The following is a 27,987-nucleotide window of genomic DNA, read 5'->3' on the forward strand; positions in this document are numbered from 1 at the left end:
GTTTCTTTGTTGTCTTCATTACTTCCCTAGAGATAAAAGTAGGTTTTTTTGTTGCTTCAAATCTAGAGTGGTTCAGCTCTGACCTAATGCATTTGTCTCTACTAGCACTTCTGTTTTTGTAACATCTCAGTATACAGATCTGTCTTTTCTGCTCTTTCTGCCTCTTAAACTTTTCTAGGACAGCTAGCTGCCTTGGCAAGCCGCATACTACGTGGCTTTGAGCCACTCATGGCTTTGAACCTTGGGAGTAAAGCCTGGAATGGACAGCTGAGGCAGAACTAAGCCAGTGAAATGATCTGGTGGAAAGCTGCACTTGTCACCTTAAGCCTCAGAGAAAAGGAGTTTCAAAAGTTTAGTGAGAAGGTGGCAAAAGAGATGAATTGATGTGGCTGGGCAGTTATCTCCCTGGTGTGGGACGGCAGGATTAGCTTGCTCCCTTTCCCAGCAGTGCAGATATTCTTCATGAAATGTCTTAATGTTATTTGAAAGGTATCATTCTGGCTTTCTCTGTTCTTACAGTGTGGATGTAGGACAACTAAAAAACAACAACAGAAAAAAGCCCTTGACTAATTTTGGTTCATCATTCACTTATAGGTGTACTGTGCAGAAAAAGTGTAAAATGGGTCTATCAATAAAACTTCAAACTGCTGTTAGAGGTGACCTCGAGGTTATGGTCTGTTGCTATTAATACTGGGGAAGAGGTTGTAGTTGGAGGAAAAAACAGCATTATGATGAAAAAGGTGACTGATCTTCTGGCAGGAACCAAAACAAGTGGTCTTTTATTTAACAAAAACACTGAAATGTGAATCTGGGACAGCTTTCAGACATAGTGCATGCATTACATGCAACTTGCTTGTCTACTGTGTGCCTTGAAGAACGGGGGAAGAGGGAGAGCAGTAGTCATACCAGCATACTGTTTGCAATCCTGTGCCTCTCAGAATGTTGATTAAAATGTTATTGCATTGTGGTCTCATACACTCGTAGTAGGGTAGCAGTAAAAATGCTTCCCTTAACTCATGTTTTGTAAGAAGTCTGGAACACGGGAACAGACTGTGACAGCGATTTGTTTCTTGTGGTGGACACAGCCTTTTTTCCCCTTGGCTTTTCATGGAGAACTTTAATACGCATTGAGGAGCTCTCTAAATTTGCTCCAGCTTATTGTTAACTCCCTCAAAGCCAGCTAAGTGTATTTTTTAATTAATAAAAGTTTGTGTTGTCTGTTTTCATCACATCTGCGTGATGCTCTACAAGTGATCTTTTTAGGACAAGTTTCAAGAAAGGAAATGATCCATGTAATAGTCTTCAGCTGTGCTAGGCTGCTGTCGTGATCTAAATTTATTTTTTAATGGGGGACTTTACTGTGTAACAACTTCAAAGGATATCTGCACTGTGAAGCTGGCATATGGAAGTCAGAAACATAAGTATCTGATACTTCTTACAGAGACTCTTGCGATGAAAGGACTGACCTTGAACTGCTTAGGGAAGAAGGAGGAAGCGTACGAATTTGTTCGGAAAGGACTTCGTAATGATGTGAAGAGTCACGTCTGTATCCTTTCGTTTTGCTACGGCACACTGTTGATGGAAGTCTAAGATGCGGAGTTGGTGACAAACACTTCTGATGCACAAAATTTTTGTTGGCGAATCAAGTGGAGTTCTGTGTGTTTTCCTTGCTGTAAAAGCTGGAGTCTAATTGAGGTTACAGATAGGCAAGCAAGGAAAAGTAAAAATCACACATGAATTCCATTGTTAGAGTGAAACACTTCTATGAGTAAGAATTCCTACTGTAATTGTGGCAGCATGTTTTAAACAATAAATCTGTGCCTAACTCTTACAGTCTGGTGGAGTTTGGATAATTTAATTTGTATAACGGTTCTCAGAGGGTTCTGAATGTGACTTAAGCAGTAACATGTCATTAAAAAAAATTGGAAACATTTAATAGTCTGCAATGTGTTAGTAAAGTCTGGCTGCAGTAATCCATCTTCCTTTGTAAGGGTACTGATCTTCAAGGAAGATGTCAAGTTGTTTGGCCTGTAACACAAGTGCACTGCAGTTACTTTGTGAAAATTGTAAATGTATCTTCCTTAACCTGCATTAGGTTGGCATGTCTATGGTCTTCTGCAGCGTTCAGATAAGAAATATGATGAAGCCATCAAGTGTTACCGGAATGCGCTCAAACTAGATAAAGATAACCTACAGATCTTGAGAGATCTCTCTCTGTTGCAGATTCAGATGAGGGATTTAGAAGGATATAGAGTAAGTATTCTCTTTGAATTCCCACTCATTGCTGCTTGCCTTCTCTTGTTCTATTGCTCTGTGAAGCCTTTTATTGGTAGTATTTCTGTTGCTACTCTTTATCTGTTTCAAAAATATTTTAAGCTACTGTTTAGGAAAGCAGGAAAAGATATTGCAGTAAAGCTCTATATGAAGTTGAGAGCAGAACTAGAAATATTTGTTCTGTGCAATTGGATTCACTAGTCACTTTGTAAAAATAGTTATTAACTAATTTTTTACTGAAATAGTAAGAAAAAGGTACAGTACTTAAATTAGCAAGTATTTACCAAGCAATTGTGAACCCTACAAACTCTGTTTTGGGTGCAAATGCTGAGGGTGTTTTTGGTAAGAAGTACACTATGACATTTCTTGTTAGTATGTGGGTAACTTGCCCCATGATAACTGATTCTGGAATCCCAGTGATGATGATGATGATTATTATTATTATAAATAAAACCTTAAAATTTGTCCAAAACCAGTGAGTTGTTTCAAAATGGCTGAACTGATTTGTCTGTTTCATATGAAGTAGAGGACTGGACTGTGGGCTTGGCATTAGTTGGTCTCCTTACTAAGGATGTTCATTCCCTTGAATTTGCTAATGCAAAGGGAAAATAGAATTGCTGACCCAAGTATATGATTTGACTCGAGAAGAAGTTCTGAGAAGTGTTGCAGTAGTTTGTGAGGACTTTGTACCTATGAGAGTGAATGCTACTCTTTCAGTGGCAGTGAGCTCCTGCCTTCTGCTGGAAAGGGCTTTCTGAGATTTCAAAGCTCTATCTTTGGAAATAATTTAGGCCCTTAGGAGGTGCTCTTGAGAATGACACCTTCTTTGTCTCCTCAAATAGATTTTATGCATTGTTACATGGCTTGTGTATTTAAATGTAACCTCCAAATTTATGAAACAGTAATGTGCTGCTTTTCACCATGCTGTTAGAATTTCAAAGGTTGCCTAGGACTTTTAATTTTCAAAAATCCTTTGAAAATATTAGCTGTCTTGGTGTTAAATCATGATACATGTGTAGTAACTCTGGTTAAAACTCTGGTTAAAAATTCTTCTTTTAAAATTGCTTTTCTTTTACTGAAGGAGACAAGATACCAGCTGCTTCAACTGCGCCCCACACAACGCGCTTCCTGGATTGGATATGCTATTGCATACCACTTGCTAAAAGATTATGATATGGCCTTAAAATTACTTGAAGAGTTTAGGAAAACCCAGCAGGTAAGAGTTCCTGGTCTGGAAAGAGAACACTTTTTGTATAAGGGATGGAATCTGAGGAATTAATTCTTTGGAAATAGAAAACAATTATGAATTGGGAATAAATTTGTTGTTTGTGAAGCTTTCTGCTTTGAGAAATAAACTGTAAGAGTTTAATTTATAAGAGCAGTCTCATGTGAAGTAACTTAATGTTTGTGAGACTTGTGTCTAGAGAAAACCTGTGATGATCCTGCCCCTTTACAGCAGGTGAAACCACAGAAAATACTTTAATATTTTGGATGTGCTCATTTGCCCTTTCTCCTGCCATAGTCTGGATGCCATAACATCTCTACAAAGAATGAAATATTGTCACTGGTTTGTATGCATCTGTATCTAGTACACTTAAAATCAATGCTTGGTTTCAAAGTAACATTAATGTGTAGCTGAAGAGTCGTTGATCAGATCAGGTGTTGGTGAGATCTGAGTAAATCAAATCGTACAATCCTAAAATCACTGAATTTAACCTTGTTTAGAGAGAAGCTATTCCCTTGTTCTGTTAGTGGTAATGCAGAGCTATAAAGTCTATATTAGCAGAACAGAGTTGATGTGTTGATTATTCTGCAGTGTGGAAAGAAAAAGAAACATGTTTATAGATCCATTCAGCTGGGGAGGCATCTGGGAAGTACTGTGTTATTGGAATACGAATCCCAATATTACCAGTTAGATTGTGTGCCTGGGCCAGTCTGACCCTTGCTGCTGGGCCAAAGGTGGCAGCTGCGGTGTATCACCCCAGAGACACCTTTGGCTTGCTGGAGATTGCAGCTGGGCACTGAACAAGTCCAGGCTTGTTAGGAACCCCCGTTTACCTCAGGAGGGAAGGCTTCCGGCTAATGGTGAGGAGGAAGGAGATGGATTCTGCCAGAGGGTTTATATCCAGAGTTTTATTCCATGGTCACAGATGTCTGAATGTAGGCAACAGCTCCAACAGAATTCCCGACTGCATGGCTCGATTGGGCTTTTAAGCTCCGGGACAGGGGGAAGGGAAGGGGCAGGTGAGCCACCAACCAGGTGGGAGGGGCAGGGTCTCAGGGGAGGATGACACCCAGACAGGCCAATGACCTCTGGGCATAGGGGCATCCTTTGAACATGACCAACCACAGGATGACCTTCCTGGAATGTTAAGCCTGATTGACAGGACTCACTCAGTAAGGGGGCGAGGGGGAAGGGAGAGAGGTATTGGCACACCTGGGGAAGGGACCCGGAAAAACAGGATATTACAACACACTGCAACACTGTGTAAAAATACTAAGATATTACCCGACCTCTAAATTGTGTTTTCAAAACAAAAATCTCATATCCTTTTTGAGTTGTTATATATGGAATTAAGTGTAAGAAAGGAAATAAATGGCTAGGAGAGACCAGTGTTTGTCTTGATCACTTATCATGGTCAAAAAAGGATGTTGCAGGCTGGGTATATATAGCTTGATATTTCAGAAGAGCTGTAACCTCAGCATTGAGTAAAAACTGGAAAGAGTAAGTTTTAATCAAAATTGGGTCATCTTCTGTGAGTGTTTGACAACCAAAAAGTCGTCATTCTCAAATGAGTCAGCAGCGCCCAGTCTGAGTTGGGTGCCAAAATGACTGAGTTAGAAAGAAAGACTGTGTAGTAGATGGAAAACCAGAAAATGTCGCATAAGAAACTGAGGCTCCTGAAGGACTAAGAGAGCTTAGTAGTGGTATTGGCGCCTTGGAAGTGATGGTGTTTGTGTTGTTGTCTCTCTAAAAGGTTGTGTGTAAATATCTTTGTTTGAGGGCTGTCGTGATACACTGTGTAGTCTAGTGACTAAGCCAGTTTTAAATGCTGTAGATGAATGCACTGTATTGGTTGAGTCTGCTGTGCAAGTTAGCACCATCTCAAATCTCACCCAAAGACGATCTTAAGATGAGTGCAAACACTGATGCCATTTTCTGATAAAGCTGGAGCTATTTGGGAAATTCACGTAAGTAGGAATATGGCTTGTACTTGTACAATGAGCTGGTTTAACTGTTGATTACTATCGTGTCAGTCAGTATGGGGTGGAAAAGTTGCTTAGGCATTGAAGGACAGAAATATGCTACGAATATTGGACAACATAGTTTTATAGGAAATTAGTCCCATTGAGCCTCTCCTCTTTTTTTTTTTTGAGATTGTTAGAGACAGTTGAGTAGGTATATTATCTCTTCTCCTCCAAAACACTAAAAATATGTATGCACACATTAGTTGCATTTCTCTTGAAAATAGTCTTGTGCTTTGTTGTGCCAGCTCCCTGAAGAGTGTAGGCCCAGGCGGAGCACCAAACACTGGAAGAGAGAATCCATGTAGTTGGGTCCAGAACAGTCAGGAGAGCCCAGGCAAACTCACAGCTCAGTTTTGCCATGTGTTGGCTCTTCCATAATACTCCCCAGATGTACTGCTTTTGCAGTGTCTGGATTTTTCAGTCCTGTGGTTAAAATAATTAAGTTCAGGACATTGCATGGATCTTTGAGGAGATACACATCTTGCTTACTTTCCTTCCCAAATCTCTCCTCTTGGCCTGTAGTGCATATGCACTCAAGTTGATAGATGAACTTCTGTGATGGACTTTACAGACAATTGCATGTGACTGCAATAGAAAAGTGGTAATTTAAAAGGAGGATTAAAAGACTGAAGGGTTTCCAAATGACTTGTGAGCAGCACTCTTTAACAAATTTATGTTTTTGAGGAGTTTTATGGCAATCTGTATTAGGCCTGATACTGTCTACCATTCATGTTAATGAATAGATAAGGCAGTGTAGCATGTTGCACAAAACGCTGCTGTTGCAATAATTGAGAAATAATGGTAATGCAGGATGATGATATTTATTTTTGTGAATTACTCAGGCAGCTCTGTCCTTTCAGATATGAATGCAAACAGCCAAGACCAAGCAGCAAAACTAAGAAAAAAAATCAAGGAACTGTCATTTTCGTGATGGTAGATGAATATCTGAAGATGCAGTATTACAAAATAATGTAGCTACTCTAGCTACAAGTTGTTGCCAAAACCAGGAATCTGAGTTTTTCCTGTGTGCTCACACCACTTCCTTGTGCAGTACTGGCTGACTTGTGGAGGGTTGGTTCAGGAAGCCTAAGTGCCAGAAAGATAATCACTCTTGGGAAGGATTGATTGGTTGAACTGAATAACTGTGAGGTGATAGAGGAAGAGGAATAATAGAGGGAAGTGAGCTGCCTTTGTTGATCCAGGCTGCAGTTAGTCTGACTTAGTTTGCTGTAAAACTGTCCCTCGGGGCAAGCTTATGGGTGAAAAGTAAAGTACACTCTTAGTTAAGAAGGAATTTTTGTCCATAAAGTACTCATTACTGAGAGATCAAGACTTAGTGATGAGCCCGTTGTCAAAAAAAGTTAGAAAAGGAAAAGAATGTGGCAAGATAAGATGACTACAGAGAAAGCTATCTGGAGGGCAGAGAGTTTCTTTGTTTACTGTAAACAGAAAAAGGCCTAGGTGACTTTAAAACTGTATGCTGGATTTGGGAAGAGTAGTAGCTAAGAAGTTTACTTAGCAGGGAAAATAAAGGAAGGAATAGTGTCAGGAAGCTGATCAACAAAGTGATAAATTGCTTTTTATCCTTGACAGTTTTATTCTAGTGGCTAAGTTATCACTGGAAATGGTGAATTTTCTCTTAGTGTGTTAAGATCAATGTTGCCTGTCATCTGAAAGCTGTAAATTGGCCAGATGCACAATATTTCAGTCAAAAACAGGTCATGAGGTTAAAGGCAGACATCACTGCAGGAAATGTAACAGCTTGTGCTGTCCTAGCTTAAGTCAAAATTATGTAAGAGTCAGTTCAGAATTAAAATTTTGGGAACCAAGGTGTAAAGCAACTGTGCAATTAATTTTACTGTTGTATGTCCCATTTTTCCTTTCTTCTTTTCCAGAACAAATTTTTTATTCTTAATTTTTTATTTTATTCCTAATTTTCGCATCAGGCCCACAAATACAGATATGGACAGAAAACCTCTGGAGTTTTGGGGGTCTGCTCTTAGGTATGTTTTGGCTGCATCTTGTCACATTCTTTCAGTGACAGTTGTTAGGGGGCCTGTGGTTGAAAAGCTGATCCTTCTTTGTTCCAAGAGGAGAGGAAAAAATCTATTCTGAAACAGAATTGAGTTCAGGAGAAAGTTGGACATCTCCTGTGGAAGAATCATAACTCTTCTAGGGGGAGAGAGGAGTAAAGATGTATTAAGCAGCAATAACAATGGTGTGGACATTTTCTTTATAGAGTATCTTATTTTTATAAAACAATCTGATTATTCAGATTAACTACTGGGGTTGTTAACTGCTTGCCTTCTGATGAATTACAGATTTAAATCTTCATTAAATTGATGAGATGTCAAGGTATCTTTGAAAATGGACTTTTCATAAAATTACTTTTAAAAATAACTTTTTAAATGGAGTGATAGTAAGTGCAATATCTTTCTCGTGGATTTACTCTATGTGTAAGAATAATTGAATTATTTTGCTGCGTTTTTTTGCTGGGTTTTTTGGGGTTTTTTTGGTTGTTGTGGGATTTTTTGTTGTTTTTTGAGGTTTTTTTGTTTGGGGTTTTGTTTTGTTTTGGGTTTTTTTGTTTTGTTTTGGTTCTTTTGTTATCCTGCTGAGCCAAAACAGCCATGAGGCAGTCAATGGATATGTTTGTGTCTATATTGGATATGTATTGTGTATATATTTTTTATGACTTTTTGGGTCATCTGTGTTCCAAAGGCCTAAAACCAGTTCATTAGGTGCCAAAAAAGCTGCGCTACTTGTGGAATCTGGAATTTAGATATGTGTGATTTGTTGGAGGAAAGGATATTTTTTGGAGGAGGTGAAGGAGAAAGAACTGAATTGGTGCTCTGCAGTTTGGTTCCATGGTACTGCAGTAAGGATAAACAGGAATCGTGTAGTGCTTAACCCCGTTCCATGAGTCCATGGTGTGAAGCTGTTAAAATGCTTTGCTGGTAACAATGTTTTTATTAGTGATTTCCAGTGGGTGATAGAGACTAGAAATTGTGCAAAGGTGGAAATGGAAGTGGAACTGTAGTTGAGAGCTACTTTGAGAAGTGTATGGAATTTCATGCTACCTGCTCACTAGTTTGTGTGTGGTATAGTCTTGTTCCATTAGTGATCATTTGCTATACTGTATTAGCTGATAAAAAATGTACTTGAATGATATTATTTTCATACTTCATTGTCAGATACATACATCTTTACAGTATTTTATTTATACTGTCTTTCAGACCACTTTTATATAAAAGCAAATATTTCTTAAAATGCCCAGCAGTACTGTAAAAGTTGGCTCTCAAAATCTGAAGAGCATACAATCGCAAATGCTGAATCCTATACAATCTGTTTGTGCTTTGGGAGGGCTGGAAGTAGTGATTTAGGATTCTATTCTTAATAAGAAAATTCCTTTCACCCAGTGTAATGTTTTGGTTGTTTGTGTTGTTTTTTCTTATTAAATAATTTGTCTTTAAAGATCAAGGAAAAGCTTTTTTTTTAGGGAACAGAATCATAGTAAACTGTTTAGTGACCGATGTGACTTTAAAGTGTTGGTTGCTCAGGAAGAAACAAAGTATGTAGTGTCACAGGAAAAATATCATTAACATTTGTGAAACTCACCCACTTCTCATCTTCTATTATGTAAAAAATCATGTTAGGTTATAAGTCTCTCTCACAATTTGTATTGGGACAGTACATTTCATATAATTTTCTTGCTCTGTTGGGCATTTTCTGGAGATTGCATTTGCTCTCTAACATTCTTGCAATTGGAGTAGTTTTGTATATTAGTGAAGAGCATTTACTACGAAAAGAATTACTATAACTCTGGCAAGACTTTTCATTACCTAAATCCGCTTTAGGGAGTCATCTCTGAAAGGAATGATTTTCAATGTTACCCTGCTTCCTTGGCTGTTTTAGCCCTGCAAGGTGGATAAGCCAGTAGTTGTTGCCTCTAGGAAGTCCTAGGTTTGCAACTGCGGGCAGACCTAAAAATAATTATCTGTTGCTTGAAAACTTCTGTATGCTTGTGTGCTGTATTTTCTCAGGAATTGAAGTTTAATACAGAGAACACTTGGTTAGAGAGAAATAATGTAAGTTTTCTATCTGAAAAATTCCAGTTTTCAAGGTATAGATGGGTCATTCCTCTTGGAAATAGTTTGATCCAGAACTCTGGTATACTAAAAATGATTCTGTTAGACCCCAGCCATCTGCTGTAGAATTTATGTCAAAATTGTTGTGTAGCACATAAGTGCTTCAGAAGGAAAATGTATGAAGATGTTTGCTTTCTCTCATACAATTCACTTTTTAATTAGCTTGCCACAGTGATGGAAAAAAAGAGAAATAAAGGATTTCTTCTAAAATGTTAACTACAATGGATATCCTTAAATGAATCTGATTTGATTGTGAGTAATGGAAGTTTTACATTTTGAATGTTTAGATGGTGTATATAAACAGACCTGGTTATGTTCCGTAGCTTAAATCTTGTATTCTGTAATACAGCATACATTTAAGGTACAGGTAAATGTTAACTGTTACATTGTTTTCTTCTCCCCCAGGTTCCTCCTAACAAAATAGATTATGAATACAGTGAACTGATTTTATATCAGAATCAAGTGATGAGAGAGGCAGATCTTTTTCAGGAGTCTTTAGAACATATAGAGACCTATGAAAAGCAAATATGTGATAAATTAATAGTAGAAGAAATCAAAGGTAAGTCATTATTATTCTTCCCTTACCCAGTTTTGTTAGAAATTTTTGCTAATAGCTTTCAGGTACAATAAAGCAGTGAAAGGAAGAAAATACAGCATGTAAAGTCTTTAATTTATTTGTAACGATTACTGTAGGAAAACTGATACTAACAGATTTACAATTTTGAGCACAAGTAAATAACTTTTCTTACCAAAGGTGGTAGTTGATGCAGATAGTCTCTCTGGGTTTGACACAGAAATAGAGGAAATCTCAGAGATTATGTTGGTACACCTGAGTAGCTTTCCATAAATCAGAACTATTATAATCCAGTTTTAATCTTATGAAAAAGAATTTCATAAAGAATTCTGTTTGAAGTACAAACATAAATTTTTCTTTTTTTATGACTGAAGTATCAAGTTCTTGTTTCAAGTTTCCTAATGCACTTACTTATTGAAGTGAATACTGAAATTACCTTTTTGGTTAAAAATAACTCTCAGTTGTTTTGTGGATTTGCAGTGCTAAGACTGAGTTCTGAATATGTGTGAGTAATGGCACGTGTTCTTCAGCTACTCATTGCCCGCACAGTTGTGATCAGGGCTGACCCTGACCAGTGGGGTAAACCCCACACAGCTGCCCACTCCACCTAGCCTCGCTTGTCAAGTCAGGAGAGAATAGGAAGAGCAAAAGGAGGAGAACTTGTGCATGGAGATGAAGATAGCTTGAGTGATGGAAAGGGAAAGGAAGGAAAATCAAACCTAGCTCCTTGACTTACACAGTCCCTGTACACTTCCCATAGACTGATGCTCAGCTAGTCTCCACGCAATGGCTACCTGCCCCAACACTCCTCCTTAATTTTCATTGCTTAGTAAGAAACTAAATAGCACAAAATATCTCTTTGGCCAGTTGGGATCAGGTGGCCAGGTTGTGTCCGCTCCTGCCTTATTGTCCACCCTGGTCTACTTGATGGGTGGCAGAGTAGGGGTAAAAAGCCAAAGCCTTGATGGTCTACAAGTACTGCTTAGCAGTGGAAATATTGGTGTACTCACCAGCATTTAGTCACAAATCCCAAAACACAGCCCAGCATTAGCTGCTGTGAAGAAAATGAATTCCCTTCAAGCTAGACCTGGTAGACAATGATTTACTTAGCAGGAAATCAGTGTGATTTAATCAGTTAAAAACTGATTAGTTGATGTGAAAAATGTGTTCAAGTAAACAGCTTGATAAAAACTGATGGAGTGATGTGAGGAAGTCCTGGAAGGAGGAGTTGCTTTTATTTGATATCCCCAATAGCTATTTTAAATACTCAGATACAGACATTCAGGTAGTCTTTGTCTTCATGGGTGATGAATATTCTGAGCTCGATATGTGGTAGCTTCAAGTAGCATTCGTAACATGCAGCATATGCCTTTGGGAAAATTAGGTCTCTTTTTTAAGAGTCTGTGTATGTTTAAGAACAATTTTATGTATGTAGTATTGTAAACTTTACTCACACGTGTTTTGTGATGTAATTCATAGTTCTGTACTGTGTTGTTTCTAGGAGAGATGTTACTGAAGTTAGGAAGACTGAAGGAAGCTGGTGAAGTATACAAGGAGTTAATTGAGCGTAATGCAGAAAACTGGTATTATTATGAAGGCTTGGAAAAGGCCCTACAACCCAGTAAGTTAAGCTACACAGATACAGTGAAAAGGTTTATGATATAGGATACACTGTTTGATATGGTCCTGCTTTAGATTAGAAAGTTCTACTTGACAGAAAATCATATACCTTCTGATCTTGAATTGTATCTACTATGTTCTTTCATTTTTAAAATGTTCACTGAAAAACTTGTATGCATGAAAATACCAATACCAAGTATTTATCTTCTTGCAACTAAGGGTGGTATTTACTTAGATGCTTATATGAAGAGCATTACCTTGCCACATGTGAACTTGCAAACCAAATGGCTAATAATTCCTGTCTAGTAATTGATTATCAGACTGTTATCATATGCCACAATTAATGTTATGTACTTAAAATTCTGAAATGTGTTTATGTGGTACCTCTTTCTAGGGGCATGTGGGAAATACTCAGATATCTATTTAGGATGGCCTTTTAAGGCATACTATCTGAAAAAAATGCCCTTTTTTCCCCTATTTTTTAAGTTGGCACTTCAGAAGGTAAAGGTAATAAATGTGTTATTGCCTTTGTTACTTCAATGACAGCTCACGTTTCTGCTATACTGTTTTTCCAGAAAAAACAGCTCATTTTTCAAAACTGCAATATTGCAACTATTTGCTATATTAAGTGTTTTGCAGTGATAACTTTGCAGAGTGTTTACATTTATACAGGAATGGTTTCTTTGTATTTAATTTTTCACTAATTAGTGAAAGTTTATTGGAATTATTCTGATGACATCATAAATCATAAGCTCACCATTATATTATTTGTAGATGTTATAGCTGCATTACATTTCTCAACCAACTTTCTTGTAGAAAGTTTTACCATTAGCTCTCATGAGCTCTGAGAATATAGCTAATGATTGGGTAATGAAAATAAATTTTAATTTGTTACATATATTCAGAGTGTAGTGTTGCTCTTTGAGTGGTTTTCCTGGTGAATCCATAGAGTTGAATCACATGGTTATTGTCTCAGAAATTAAGCTGCCCAGGAACTCGGTTATTCTCTCTGATACAACAAATTTGTTGACGAAAGCATGTAGTTTTTAACAAAGAATCAGTCCCGCAGTTTTTGACATATTAAAATCCTGTGTAGACTAAGCTGTACTAATTCTATAAAACTAATAATGCTACTTTATTTTTTAGGTGGTCTTAGGACTATTTCCTCCCCCATGGTAAGTTCTGGAGCTCCAACTTGTGACTTCAATTAGGGCTTTTATATGCTTTAGTTCCAGTCCAAACAATATTTTAGCATTACTTTTATAATTCTACATCTGTTGGAGACACTGGGTAATAGATTCCCCCCCCTTCCCCAACATCTGAGCTCAGTGACAAGATAAACTGTTTTTCGTATGAAAGGAAAACAGATATATTTAATACATGTGTATTGTAGCCTTGATCTGTACATTCATTTTTAAATTGTTTGATGAATTTAATATTTTGATATTTAGGCAAAATCGATTTTATTTACATGAAAAATGGCATTTTAAAGCAAAAGATTAGTGTTATTTAAGTTCTAACCACATTGGAGCTCCAAAGCATATTATGGGGGAAAGGGGAGGAGTGGGCAGAAAATCTTCAAGTAGCTTTATTTTTGTTAAACATTAAGGTATAAAGAGTTTGGTGCTCAGTACTTACTGGCAGTATTGTACTCTGGTTTTGCTGTCACCAGAGGACCTGTAATAGAGGTGTACTTGTATAGTGTGCTGTATACCTATGGTTTAGAAATGCAGCATGTTTCTCTGAATGCTTTAAGTCTGAAATGAATGCATAGTGAAAAAAGGGTTAATTGAAGCTATGAATGTAATACAATGAGTGAATGGGTCTGAAGGACCATGTAACTGAAAGAAACCAAACTCCAGCTCTGTGTGATTGAATGTGCAAGGTTATGGTCCTGTTTACAGTTTATCCTTAGAGTGATTAATGCTGGTAGTTGTGTATTGTATATACAGTGTGTTCTCAGTACAATTTTTGTTTATGATTAACTGGAAGAAGTAACATGAAATGTTTAAATTGTTCCAAATCCACATAAGGAGTCTAGTTTGATTAATTCTCAACATTTAAAGACATTTAAAAGAATAGGTTTTTATGTCTGTTACTTATATCTGTTGTATTTGCTGATAATAGGCACTTTAGAAGAAAGGCTTCAGATTTATGAAGAAGTTAGTAAAAGACATCCCAGAGCAGTTTCACCTAGAAGATTACCTTTAAACTTTGTTTCAGGTAACAAGTTGCATATCTGTTCTGTAATAGTTTTTTTTCCTATATTTTTCTGCAGTTTTCCTCAGGCTGTTTAATATTTATTTAATACCTACATGTGCATTTAATACCTACTTGAACAACATAGACAAATCAAATGTATGCATTTCTCTTGGGTTAGACATAATTCTTTTATGTTTTAGAAGTTGATAGAAGAGCTTCATACACTCAAATATGATGATATGAGCAGTATAATATTTGTGATGATAAAATTACAGTACAGAATGATATGTAGATTGTAGGAATTTCTATACATAATTTTTTTTGCTTTATGCAAGTTAAGAATCATGAGTTAAGATGAAGGATATAGTACACTTTAATTCAAGGTGCGGGTGTATATATGTATGCATACCCCCTCCTGTATCTTTAATATGCGTACTTTTACTACTAAAATGTACGCCTACTTTCTTGTAGAGCCATTAGGACTTAATTTGACAACAAAAACTACCTTTGTGCTGCTAATTTGATAAGAAAAGGAACAAAAATATCTGCAGTATTATGTAGCCCAAATTATTTCATTTTATAGCTAAGTTCTTTGTGACTTTGCCCTTTCAAAATTTGTTTTGAAATATGGCGCACAAATACCCTGAGTTTTGGAAGGAAAGTTTGTACGTACTTGTTAAAATAACAAAGATCTGGGCTCTTCTAAAATGGAAGGAAGGAAACTAAATGAAATGGTAAATACCATAAAAATATATGATTAGTGTGTAGCTGTCTAGCTGCTGAAATTCCAGTAGAAGACTTTTGGAAAGTACATGAGCTAGATATCAGATGTCAAGAAATTTGAGATGAGTTGCAGATTCCTAACATACCTCCTCATGTTTTTAAATTTCTAAGGTTAGTTTTTAGTTTAGCTAATTTGCTCAGCATCACATTTGTTGCAACCTTTAAATGTTCCAGAGCACCTAGTCCACTCCCCTGCTGTTGCTCATGTGTCTGAATGTGCATTCACATTTCCTGTGTAAAATCCAAAGATTTTAACTGCTTCATAAGAAGTGACCACTTGTGCCTTTTATCATCCTGTATACCTTAGTTTATTTGTAGATATGGGGACAAATTTTAAAGCATTTCAGCAAATTTTGAAAAGCTCGGTGATGAGTAATTGTTGTTTGTTTTTTTTTTAATATGTAATAAGTTTGTTATGGTAACACAGAAAACAAGGAAATAACCTGCAAAACACTTTCCTATATCTTTATTAATAGTGTGTTTTGCTGTTGACTTAATTTCTCTGTGTTTTGCTCTAGGTGCCCTTACACCTGGCAGTGTAGTTTCACAGCTTATGTTCATTTAAGTAGAAATATGTATAGTAACAAGAATTAGTTGCTCATGCTGTAACAATAGGATAAATGAAAGCAAAATCCATTATTAGATTGGTCAAGAAAAGTCTCTTGGTTGCTTTCTGTAGTATTTTATAACAAATAAGAATTTTTCAAAATTAAAATTTGTTTCTGTTAACTTATTATTAAGCCTATCAGGCATGAATGTGTAAAACTGTTTTTGATCCTATAGAGATTAGTCTATTAATGATTTTCTGTGTTTACAAGTACAGGAGACAAGACTTTATATTGGTTGAAATTTGATAGTGAGAATGTTAAAGTGTAGCAAGAAACATCTTTGCAGAAAAATGTTGGCAAGTTTCAAGATGATAGAATTTCTGGCTAAATGTAGTTACTGTTCCAGTGTGGTCACTGACCAGTTACAGCTGTCACTGTTTGATTCAGAATTAAATTGCTCTTAAAAATTAAAATACTGTAAAATCCAGGCTAATGCTAAAAGGACAAGTTCTTGTCCAGACCTTGCTGTGCATTGAATCCTAACCTTGTATTTAAAGCAAATTAGCTCCTTGATCAAGCTGGAAAACATTTTTATGGAGGAAGGCTGTTACCATCAATTTTACTGATCAAGTGTGTGTGCATGCATTTTTAGATTTGTTTATGCTCTTGTGGTAAGGTGTGTGCCCCAGACTAAACTGTAACTCTGCTTCTTGTCATTGGTGGGTGCCCAGCTGTGTGCCTTTTTTTTTCTTTTAAATTTTGTTTTAAAACTGTTGTTTTCTGTAAGTAAATAGGGACATTTGAATCTTGCTTTCCTAAATTCTAAATTATGATTCTTCCAGAAAGATATTAATTAGAAGAATTCAACAGGAGAGACTGAGATGGATTTTTTTCTTTATATAAGGGAGTTTCTGTACTGTGAGACAACACATTTTAATTAATCCATCTGTAATAAAGCATGTGCTTACAGTCCAATTATGGATTCCAATCCACAGGTAGTAGGAGTTTCTATATGCAGCAGTTTGGTTTAGTACAGCAAGATGAGAACATGAATTACTTTCATTAATCTCAGTATTTATTAGCAACACTGCTGATAACATTGTAGGACAATTGAGAATTGAGAGGAGTAAATGAAAATGTCATATACAAAGCAGTAGTGTCTGCGTTTTCTGAATATCTAAAAAAAAGCTGTTAATAAAATTTTTCATGTGTTCTTATTGAAGTTAAGTTTATTTCAACGGTTTTGTCAATTTTATGGGTGAATCTTAGAATTACATGAAGTGTGGTACTTCCTTGTTGAGAAAGTTAGAGAAGTCCACAACAGAGGAGGCACTGAAGTGTGGAAAAAGTTCATCCCCATGCACAGTAAACAAAGTCAATAAAAATAACAGAAAAAAGCCCAACCAAACAACAACTACCACCCCCTCCAACCCCACGCCCCCCCTCCCCCCCAGCTGTAAACAATCACTTTCATCATAGCAAGAAACAAAGAAAACCAGCTGTTTTCCTGGCTGGATGTCTTCTGTTAGAAGTACTGTTTTTTGGTTTTTAACAGCATTTTGCAGAAAGGTAGCACCTAACTGCAAGTATTGGAATTTTTAACTGAAAATATAATTGGATCAGATTTTTTAGCTTTCTGAAGTATATTTTGATACAGGTGATTCTGATATGGACCTTATGTTTCTGAAACAATAAGTCTTGTTTCTAATTCCAGAAACAATCATATCACAAGTCACGTCCTACTAATTAAAATAGGACTAGAGAAGTAGCAAAGGATTCATTTCATCCATCCTTCTTCCTCAAATCAGGATACTTTATATCTGCTCTACTCCTAACACATATTTGTCTAACTTAATCATAAAAACCTCCAATGATGGAGGTTTTGCAAAATCTCCATTGTTATTCTTAATACTATAGGGTGTTTTCAGTGTTTGTTTAAACGGCTTTTGCTACATCCTCTGTAGTCAGCACTCAATATTTTCTCTAATAGACTGCAGGTTTGAGGACTGTTACCATGTCTGCCAGCAGACTCCTAAGCACTAGCAACTTAAGCATTTTTCTCTGTGGTTTTGTTTTTGGTTTTTTTGTTTTTTAATCTGGAGCATATTTGTGTCTTATTAAATAACAGGAGAGACTAAAGGCCTCAATTGCAGTTTCTCAGTTCCTCTGTTATGCAGAGTTGCACAGCAGTTAGTGCATATATTTATATAACACTTGCAATCACTGACATATAACCAAACACACTTTTGTTCCTAGGTGAAAAATTTAGAGAACTAACGGATAAGTTCCTGAGGGTTAACTTCAGTAAAGGCTGCCCACCCTTGTTTACCACTTTGAAATCTTTATATTACAATCCAGAAAAGGTAAAATTTAGCATTTATTTGGTTTTAATGAAGTCTTCTGTATTGAATTGCTAATAGACTATCTAAGAGTTTTTGTAGCTTTCCCTGTAAACTGCCAATTAGAGTTGTTGAACATTTTTCCCTAATGTGCTATTTTGTCATATGTGAATGATCACTTGATGTCAAAATGCTTGAAGTCAGATTGGTGCAGAGTGCACTGAGGTTCTTGAAGAATCAAGATCATTAACTTTGTATGCTTTGAGTGCAAGTGTTACAGAATTTTTTCATCTTATGGTTTATGATGTCACCAGAAGTAATGCTTTTAAAATAACAGGTGGCTGTTGTTCTATGTAGATTTCTGAATTGCATGAATACATAAGTATTTTCCACAAAGGCTTGCTTCTTTTTTCAGTCTTTCACTAAAACTTCAGTGTATATTTTTGTACCTCTAAACTCTGTTTTGGTGTAATTGTGTCACAAAAGAACTGTTGTTTCAAATGTAATTCTTCCTTCCAAACTGACAGTAAGGTATACAAAAAAAAAAATTTTGAACTAAAGCATGTTACTCAAGTGTGTAGAAATCAGAATAATTTATATCAGTCTCTTCAGATATATCTCTTCAGATCTTTGCTACAAACATTATAGGTATTCGAAGCCATTCATGACTTAAAAGAGGGATTTGTATCTGGAAAAACCCTAAATACATGATGCAGTTTTTCAACCAAAGTGAATACTCCTTTTTTGGACTAAAATTATTCTTCTTTAAAGAGTTTCTTTGATGGGGTTGTAACATGAAATTTTCAGTACATTTCTGTAATCTCTACTTTTTCCAAGGCTGACATAAGTTTAGTAAATTCTGGTATCATGTTGTTGGGGTTTAACCTCAACTGGCAATTTAAGTACCATGCAGCTGCTTGCTCACCCTGCCCTGCCTGATGAGGAGTGGAACCAGGAATACCTAAACCTTGTCGGTTGAGATAAGGACTTTAACTTCAGTGTTGAATCAAAATAAACTATTGTAATGACAAGGAGAGAGGGAAGAATAAAATTAAAGAGAAAAAAATCATGCACAGAACAACTGCTCTCCATTTGCTGACCAGTGCCCTGCCCATCCCTGAGCAGTGATTGATGGCTCACAGCAAACTCCCCCCATTTATTTACTGGCCATGACACTGTATGATATGGAATATTTTTTTGGCTACTTTTGGTCATCTGTCCTGGCCATGGTCTTTCTCTGCTTCTTTTTCCCCTGCTGCCTCACAGACCATGGGAGCCTGGACAGTCCTCACCTCAGTGCAAGCACCCCTCAGCAACAACTGAAACATTAGTGTCTTATCTGTACTCATGCTAAGTTCAAACACAGCACTGTACTACTGGTTACTAAGAAGCAAATTAACTTTATCTGAGCTACAAACAAGATACTTGTACAGTACAGGCTTCTCTATAGTGCCTATTGCTAATGCACACTTATCAATGTAAATGAAATGGAATTGAGATTTTTTACATTGTGATGCACAGGGTATCTAGATAGAAGCACAGTCTATGTTAGGGAAGTCTAACTTCTGCTATTTGAAGTGCGAAGAATCTGGATGTTGAAAGATATGTATTAACTCATTTGGCATCTGAAAAGATTTTTAGCACTTAATTTTTGACATGATGGGTTAAAAAAGAGGACTACTATATTTTGAGGCAAACTTACACAGAAACGTTCCTTTCTGGTAGACATCTTCGTTATACCAAATCGGTGCTGCTCAAAACTGCCAGCTTAATCCTAAAAAAGTAATTAAAATAAAGAGCTTTGCCTTTTCCAAACATGCTTGGGATTTGTTTGTGCTGCTAACTTCTGCAGAAACATTTTTGTCATATTTCAAATTATGTCCTTACAAAAGCAGGCTGTCTTTTACATTTCACTTGCTTGTGTTTACTTATTGCTATAGTGTGACAGAAGAATCTTTGAAACTAAGAGAAACTTAATTTTAGTCTCTGACAGTGAATTTTATAATTACTAAAATTCAGGGGTTGAGGGCAGAAAATTGTGACCAACTAACATGTCCTACATCTTTAAGGAAAATATTCTATTTTGGTATCTAATTTGTCTAAGTTGGAGCTTAGTAGTAGCTTCTTAGATAAATTACTTGTGTAATTTGACTGAAAGAGGGTTGTAGTCAGTATTGTGTTGTGCCTTTTAGAAAATACCTAGCAAAATTCTGATTTCGCTACCAGTTGGGAGGAAAGTTGCCCCTGTGTTTCTTTGGAAACAAGTGTAGTTTGGCACAGTCAGCTGTGGTTGGATTTTGAAGTGACATAGGTATGAAGACTTGATGAAAGAGCTGGTGTGTAAGGCTAGGAAGTTCCTTCTTTCTAGAGCTCCAGGTAGGTCTGTGATCTTTCATGAACAGCAAGGAGAAAAGGGTGGTTGTATAGAAGGCAAACATTTGTTAGATGTGTTCAGGAAAATGTTGTTTATTATCTAATTGCTGTAAGATGGTACTCAGCCTTTTGGCTGTGCTAGGTAGGCTTCTTCCCAAGGTATCTATTACATGAGCACTTCATATCTATGAAGCTAACATTGAGGAAGCTTTCCCAGCGGCTTCTGGAAAGAATTAATGAGCGCCCTACCAAAAATAAAACTGAAATCACTGCAGTGCCAACTGGGTGCATGGCATGTTATTTTTTCAGCTACTGGATTGAAATTTGTTTATATACTTGTGCAAATATTGGTGTAATGAAGGGTGTGGATTGCAACTTGCTCTTCATAAAAGAATAAGCCTTACTTTGATTAAGTAGGAAAGGTGGTTTTAATCTTCCTTCACAGTGCAAGTAGAACTGTTTAAGATCCTTTGGGTGAAGTCTCAGAAGGGTGCTGTAAGTAGGAAATGTAAAGCTTTTTGTTTCAATAAAAAAGTAATTTTAAGGTTATTGCTGGAAGAAACTTTCTTTCAGGAACCAAAGACATGAGAATCTGAAATATGTTTAATAAAGAAAGACTGCCAAAAAGCAACAAAGCTCTACGTATACTCTCAGACTTGTTTTGAGGTAAATCGTTCCTTAATAAATAAGTCTCTAATGAGTTAAAATATGCTTCATATTTTATTATGCAATCTATGCCTTTCCTGTAATTCTGGAGCAGAAAAAATTTCATGTGTGTTGGCCTTGTGTTCAGTTTGTGGTGTGCAGAGGCTTATATTTGACTGCCCAATTGGATTTAAAAGTAAACTTCAAGATTTGGTAAATGTGAAACTTGGATGCTTGAGAAAGTAACAGAGGTGGTGTGGTGAAACCTGGGACAAGTGGTGCTGGATTTCATCACTCCCAGCAATGCTGTTGCCTCTTAGGAGGAAGGTGGTAACCTACTAATGATTATGTTAAAGCAGACTAAAAGAACTACAGAACCTGATGGGTAGAAGGTATTAAACTGGATTTGCTGTAAATTACTGTGCATGCTTTTGCAGCAAGACCCAGTTTCAGACTTTGTGGTCCATCACTGCTTACAAGTCGAAGATCTGACTTATGTTTTTCTCCATAGTTTTAGAAGGGAGTTATACAAGTCATGCTTTAATCCTTCAAAGCTCTTCAGATGAGGTTATGATTTCTTCAGGCTTTGTGCTGTTATGCTACTGCAATAAAGTAGCATGTGAACTGGTTTGCTTTTTTACTGTTTCTTCTTTGTCAAGCCACCTAGACTGGAGGAGACATAAGTAGTTCAGGCTGAAGGGTGAGAAGCCATAAGAAAGGAGGCTAACGATTGTCTTTTGCCTAGAAACTGTACTGTCATTTTAACTTGATCGATGTATTGTACTGTAGATAGAATTTTTGATTATAAAAATACTGCAAATAATATTAAGCACAAAAAATATAAAAATATAAATATATTTTTTAAAAAACATGCCAGCTATTCAGTATCCTGAGTCCAGTTCTGTAACATGCCATAGCATAAAATTAATAGTGGAATAAGGAGAGGGGCATTGAATTGCAGGATGAACAGTTGGACAAGGGCCATTTGAGTCAATGTCTGCTTACTTTTTTTGTAATATTGGCAATTGATTTTGTACAGGTTATGTGCATGAAAAAGGAGTAAAAGGAGTTAGGATGTAAAGAGTTCAAGTTATTTCTCAAGTGATAATTGTTACTGTGCTCCCTGTTTCTAGTTACCAAAGGCATGCACTAATCACTTCCTGACTTGCTGCACTGGTACACAGCCAGGTTGCATGTCTTTCCAACTGAAAGCAAGGTCAGTTGGAGGGTGATAGAGACTGCTGGACTCAGTCTTACACTGTTTTCCAGTGTCTCATTCAAAGGAAGTTTATTATATCATATAGACTATGTTCAGTGGTACATCATTGCTGGTACTCAGTCATAGATCACTTTTATCTGCAAAATATTAGAAAAATCATTTGATGGAACACTGTCTTGATGGCTTTGTGTTTAAAAAAAAATACTTGAAATATAATGTTCATCACTATCAGCTTGTTTCAGGTGATTTTTAAAGTAACCACTGTACATTGTAAAGAAATTAGCTGTGCTTTCCTTCTATTCATTATATGGCAGCCTGAGGCTTTTTAAACGTGAAAACCCTTGGTTATAATGAAGTAGTGTAAATGAGTCTGGTTATATAAAGGCAAAGTTCACAAATGTAAAAAGCTTTGCACCAGATTCTACTCACCCATGAGGTCTGGAAAAAGGAAATGACTGATCTGAACAAGAGCTGAGAGATTCCTCTACAGGTTACTGATGTTAAAGAACTTGTGTTCTGAGCTTGATATTAATTTTTCTCACCTAATCTCGAGTTCAGTCAACTTCTCAAATGCCAGCCTTTGCCTGTTCACATCATTCATCTTGAAACACATTGTGTGTTCTGGCTATTGTTTAAGATATCCTGAGAGAAGCCTGTGAATGTCTTACTGCTCTACAAAACTCTCCAAGTTCATTCCATGTTTGTTTGTTTCTCAGACCTTTCCCCCCCATGTTAACTTCATTTGGATAATTCTTACCCCATAGTTCTTCCATTTTATGATAGGAGTTACCTGTAAAGGCAAAGCACTCTGTGATAAACAACATCATGGTGGTGTTGACACTAAATCTGCAGTTTAGACTTTACTCTCCATATGTATTGCATCTATGGCTTTAATTGGTAGATAGAGCACGTGCCTCATCTTCCGGGGAGGAAGACCTGTCCCAGGCAGGTACTTAAGTTTCTTTTATCATCTCATCTGGCATCTTCATATCTGCTAGCACCAAGACAAACATTGGATATGGTGATATTTATCTTTTCATCTTCTAGGACTTTTGCTCCTCTGATAGGACACTTTGTAAATCAGGAGACTCAGTTAAGGCACCTGCATACATTCTGTAATTGACTGCATTCAGCACAACAGCAGTGCATTGCTCAGCTGATGCCTAGTTGGTGCATGTAGTGCTGTCTGGATGATACATGTGTTTATTCTTTTGCGTGTACAAGAGTGCATTCCTGTTACCTATCAAGGAGAAACAGAAGATACCAATTGTTAGTGACTTCATTGGTAATTTTGCTGTTTTGTTAAAAACAATAGCAAATGAATGAAAATACAGTTTCACACTTCTTCATGAGACAGAATCCTGTAAAATTCAAAGCACCTTCCATGATACTGTTTTTTGTCATCTTTTCTAACAAGATTGTCATTTCAAGCTCAACTCTTCAGGTAAATCTTCTGGTAGTCTTCTGAGAGTTGCTGAAGTATAGTTTGGTATACCAAGGCAGCAGGGAATGTACACCACTTTTGTGATTTTTGAGGGTATATGGGTGTCACTTTAACTGCTTTCTTAAACACACACGTCTTGGTACTGGAGGATAGAATGTCTAAACATACCAGATATGCACATCAAACTTGATTGGGATGCATCTCCAACTCTTAGCAGAGCTAGACAATGTAGTTGTACTTCTCCTCAGTCTTTGAGAGATCATCATGATGGATGGAGCTTGCTAAGGTCTGGAGGAGAGTGAATGTCTCCTGTTCTCAAGTATAAAAAGGAGGATCTGAGGAGCTATGAGCCAGTCAGGTTGATCTCAATATTTGTGAAGCTGATAAGGCAAATAATCCTGGACACCATTACCAAACACACAAAGGACAGTAGATAGGATGGATTTATGATGGCAAATTCATGCCTGATTAACTTAATAGCCTGCTGTAACAAAATTACTTCTGCATACAAGGGGACAGCAGTTGATCCTGTGTATTAGCAAGGCTTTTGGCACCATCTGTAGTAACACAGACAACATGTTGAAGTACACCTTAGTAGACAGTAATTTGTACTGAAAACTGACAGAACTGCCAGGCTCAGTGTTGTCATCTGCTGCATGAACTCCAGCTGGTGTCCCCAAGTAGGTGACAGTGGGGCCAGTAGTGGGGGTATCTTTGTTTAGTGACTTAGTTCAGCCTGGCAAAGAGAAGGCTTAGATGGAATGTTGTGTATCTAACTAACTGAAGGCAAGAATGAGAAAAGACAAGGCAGATGCTTCTCATTGGTGCTCAGAGACAAGATATTATATGCATGAATTAAAATACAAGAGAATATTTGAGCAAAAGAAAAGACATAATTGTTGTAGAGGTTATCAAACATAAGAACAGGTTTTTCAGAGGTAGTGAAGTTGCCTTCTTGGAGATGACCAGGAATAGTCTGCTTCAGCTGTCCCTGTTCTGTAACAAGGGGTTAGACTAGGCAATTTGTAGAAATCTCTTCAAACCTTCATGATTCTTAATCTTGTTCCTTTGTTTCACCTGCAAGTCCGGGACCAGCTTGTCCCATTTACTTGCCAACAGGCAGGCTTGTCTGAACTGCTGCTGCTGTGCCAGGGCAAGTGCATTTTATGTTAGTGTGGCAGCCCTGAGACACTGCAGCAAACAGTGCAGGAAGGCACAGTAAAGACTGACATGCTGATATGCATGAATGCTTGTATACAGAAGCACTGAGATCCCTAATCCACATACTGTAATTTGGAATCTCCAGCTGGGATTTTTATATCCATTTGCCAGCAGAGCCATAATCACTTCCTAGAATTTCTTGCTTCAGGCTATTGACAAAGGGAAAAACTTGTCACAGAATCTGCCTTTTAGAAATGGATTAACTTCAAAATACAGCAGAGTAGCTGCAGCCCCACATTAGATTTATGTTAAATGTGAGTAAATGCATGGTTCACCACAGGGCACATGAAGCATGTGAAGCTGATGCTTCAAGGTAGGCCAAAGAACAGGTTCTTCATTAAAGAGTGCAGTGGAGTTAGGCTGAGGATGTGATTTGTATATCACATATGATTGTTTCCATACAGTTCTTCATCAGCCATGATTTTGGAGCTCTCAAAGTGGCACATATGGTATCTGTCTTTATTTCTGCAAAATTTCACAGTGCAAATTCTAGTAAAAAGTGTTATGCATTTGGTATTTTGTCAGTGATCATCTGCTTGTAGTCTCAATTAAAGAAAAAGAGCTGTGTAAAAAATACTTCCAGCTTAGAATCCAGCAATCATTTGGCCAGGCTGTTGATGTAGATGCTCACTGAATATGAGTTTGCCCCCATCTAGACGATGAAGGAAAAGTGGAGGACAAAATACTAATAAAAGTCTAATAAAGTCACAATTGCATCCAGATTAATTTCTCAGGTGGGATAGCTCATGTTCACTGAGTAGGTTTCTGCTGATGGAGTCAGTTTCTTCTAGCAAACCTGCTGGTATTGGTAACATTATGCAGGTGGGACTGTTGGTGTGACATGGGTGGGGTCAGTGTGCTGTTGCCCCTACCCTAAGTAAGTGTGCAGCTGTGGGGAGGTGCTCAGTGGTGCAGTTGTCTAAGGCTTGACAAATATCATATGTGAGTTTATAAATGAGGTGCTGTGCTTTGGAGATCAGGACTTGTTACCTGTATCTGCTGTTGCCAGTACCTGATGCCTTACTGTGATCTACAGTGACAACTACAGTGCCATGTGTTTAAAGAGAAGATGGCCTTTAGCCCAAAAAATAGCTTGCTTTATGGGAGGTGATAAAACAAGTCCCATAAGCTGTCATCCTCATATTGGAGTTTTAATATATAGAAATTCTGCACCAGAAAAGTTCTTGTTCTTTCTATACTGTGTATTTTGAAGGGGAGAATAAAAGACACAGAATTTATAGGACTCCAGCAGATTATGTTCTTAGAGAGCTGATTTATGAGTCTCTCATGCAATTCAGAATGGATTATCTAAGCCTGACTTGCAGACAGAGTAACTCACATTTCCAATTGTCTGTTCCACCCTGCCATTTTTGCTGAAAGAACGGTGCATTTGAGTACCAGTGTCTGAGTCTGTACAGCTTTAGATTTGTACTCAGTTTTTTCCTTTGCATGTTGTGCTAATAAGCTAAAATGGAATTGCTCAACAAAGTGTTTCTGCAATGCCAAACTCGAAAAGATGCATGGATTAAACATGTGAAAATAAAAAAATACTAGCTATCCTAATTGGGAAAGTCCACAGACATGTTTAAAAAAAAAAATCTATGAGAGGTGCTTGTGCGTAGTGGGGCCAGTTATGATAGTGGGTTTTGAAGAATTATAGTTATTTCTGAAAAAAAGTAGTTTCTTAAGAACATTCAAGACATGTAGTTCTCATATTGCCATTAGAGATTTATTCACTTGATATTCTTGATCTTGCCATAAAATACTAAGATTTTTGCATCATCAATTCATAAACATACTTGGAGGTAACGTGTATTTTAAAGTGAATTTCTGGTATTTGTGACTTTTAACCAAAGACCGTGTAGTAAGAATTGTATGTGGCTAATTACAGTGAATTCTATGCAGGAGAGATACATGGGAGGATAGCCATAGTAAAAAAAAATACATCCAACATAAAGAAACTTATGTGGTTGTGTTTTGGGAGTTTTATTTGCAAGATAACCTGCTTTCCTCTACAACTTTGAAATGTTACTTAAAACACAGCTTTTAAAAATATAAATCTACTGTATTTTTTTACTTACAGTTGATATTTCTCTAATGGTATGAACAATTTAATTTTCATCATTTGTTGAGACTTCTTGGAATAATCACCTAAACTACTACTATGTGAATGAAAGGTTTTGAAATGTGACTGTTTATATGAGGATTTTTATACGCTGAGAAACACGGAGCATTTACAAGTAAAAGGTCTCAAAACAATATAGTCTGTGTGTAAATTTAAGTACTGTAGTGTGGGTGTCTTAGTCTCCCATGCAGGCAGAGATTTTCTATCTAGCTGTGGGGCTTTTCTTTTATGTTACAAGTGGTTTCATAGTGTTTATACTTTGCTTTGTGCTGTAGTATCTGGAGTTTGTTATTATAAAAATACTGATATCAGCAAACTATAGCCATTTTCCTGAGTTTTTCCTGGATGGAACTTTTGATTATAAAAATACTGCAAATAGTATAAAATACAAAAAATATAAAAATACGTTTTAAAAAACATGCCAGCTATTCAGTATCCTGAGTCCAGTTCTACACCATGCCATAGCATAAAATTACTCTAATATTGGAATAAGGAGAGGAGCATTGAATTGCAGGATGAACAGTTGGACAAGGGCCATTTGAGTCAATGTCTGCTTACTTTTTTTGTAATATTGGCAGTTGATTTTGTAAAATTTTTATTTTAAAAAGCTTACTGTATAATACGGAGGATTATTAAATCTTTTTATCAGTTTTTTTAGCTTCTAATTAGCAAGAGTACTTGACTAAATGACATCCTACTGATATCTTTCTGCTTGAATAAAATTTGCATAGTTGATATAGTTCTTATGTCAGGTATAAGCTGTAGGCTTTGTATGTTTGAGAAGGAAAACTAGGATTTAGGAGTGCCACTTTATTATTATGAGTTTTGATGTTTATGCAAAGTTACTGCCCAGGATGAATGTAACTGTGGCTCTTGGCCACATGTTTCTGCTGGAAGCTAATAACCTGAAGTATAAGCAATTACATGAGATGAAGTAATTTTCACATTCTGTAAGCTACTGTCCAGATGTGTTAGAAATATCTGTGAAGAGCCTCATTTGTTACTCTTCCTCACAGAAATGGATCTTGAAGCGCTACCCTCACCTTCTCCCCAGAAAATTCTCTTTGTACTTGATCAATGCTCAGAAATCCTCTTTGGTTCCTCATACATGCTGGTCTCTGCATCCATGAGATAAAAAATCCAAAGAGTGAAGATCTTCAATTAGTCAACATCAAGGTTTACGTCGATTGTGTTGCAGGTGCATTGGTTGATTCCATTGAAGC

At 36.8% G+C, this 27,987-nt stretch overlaps 1 protein-coding gene across 2 annotated transcripts in view; it reads left to right on the forward strand.

The window, feature by feature from the left end:
* Positions 1-27,987, forward strand: part of NAA16 (N-alpha-acetyltransferase 16, NatA auxiliary subunit) — a 61,896-nt gene that overhangs the window by 13,123 nt on the left and 20,786 nt on the right. For both annotated transcript variants that reach the window (XM_058018850.1, XM_058018849.1), the window contains exons 3-9: positions 1,442-1,546; positions 2,096-2,253; positions 3,356-3,490; positions 10,077-10,230; positions 11,747-11,866; positions 13,993-14,088; positions 17,655-17,761. In XM_058018850.1, the coding sequence (XP_057874833.1) occupies positions 1,442-1,546; positions 2,096-2,253; positions 3,356-3,490; positions 10,077-10,230; positions 11,747-11,866; positions 13,993-14,088; positions 17,655-17,761 (875 nt within the window). The remainder of the gene's footprint in view (positions 1-1,441; positions 1,547-2,095; positions 2,254-3,355; positions 3,491-10,076; positions 10,231-11,746; positions 11,867-13,992; positions 14,089-17,654; positions 17,762-27,987) is intronic.

The sequence above is a fragment of the Melospiza georgiana genome, chromosome 2, assembly GCF_028018845.1.
Source record: "Melospiza georgiana isolate bMelGeo1 chromosome 2, bMelGeo1.pri, whole genome shotgun sequence".
Classification (NCBI taxonomy): Eukaryota; Metazoa; Chordata; class Aves; order Passeriformes; family Passerellidae; genus Melospiza; species Melospiza georgiana.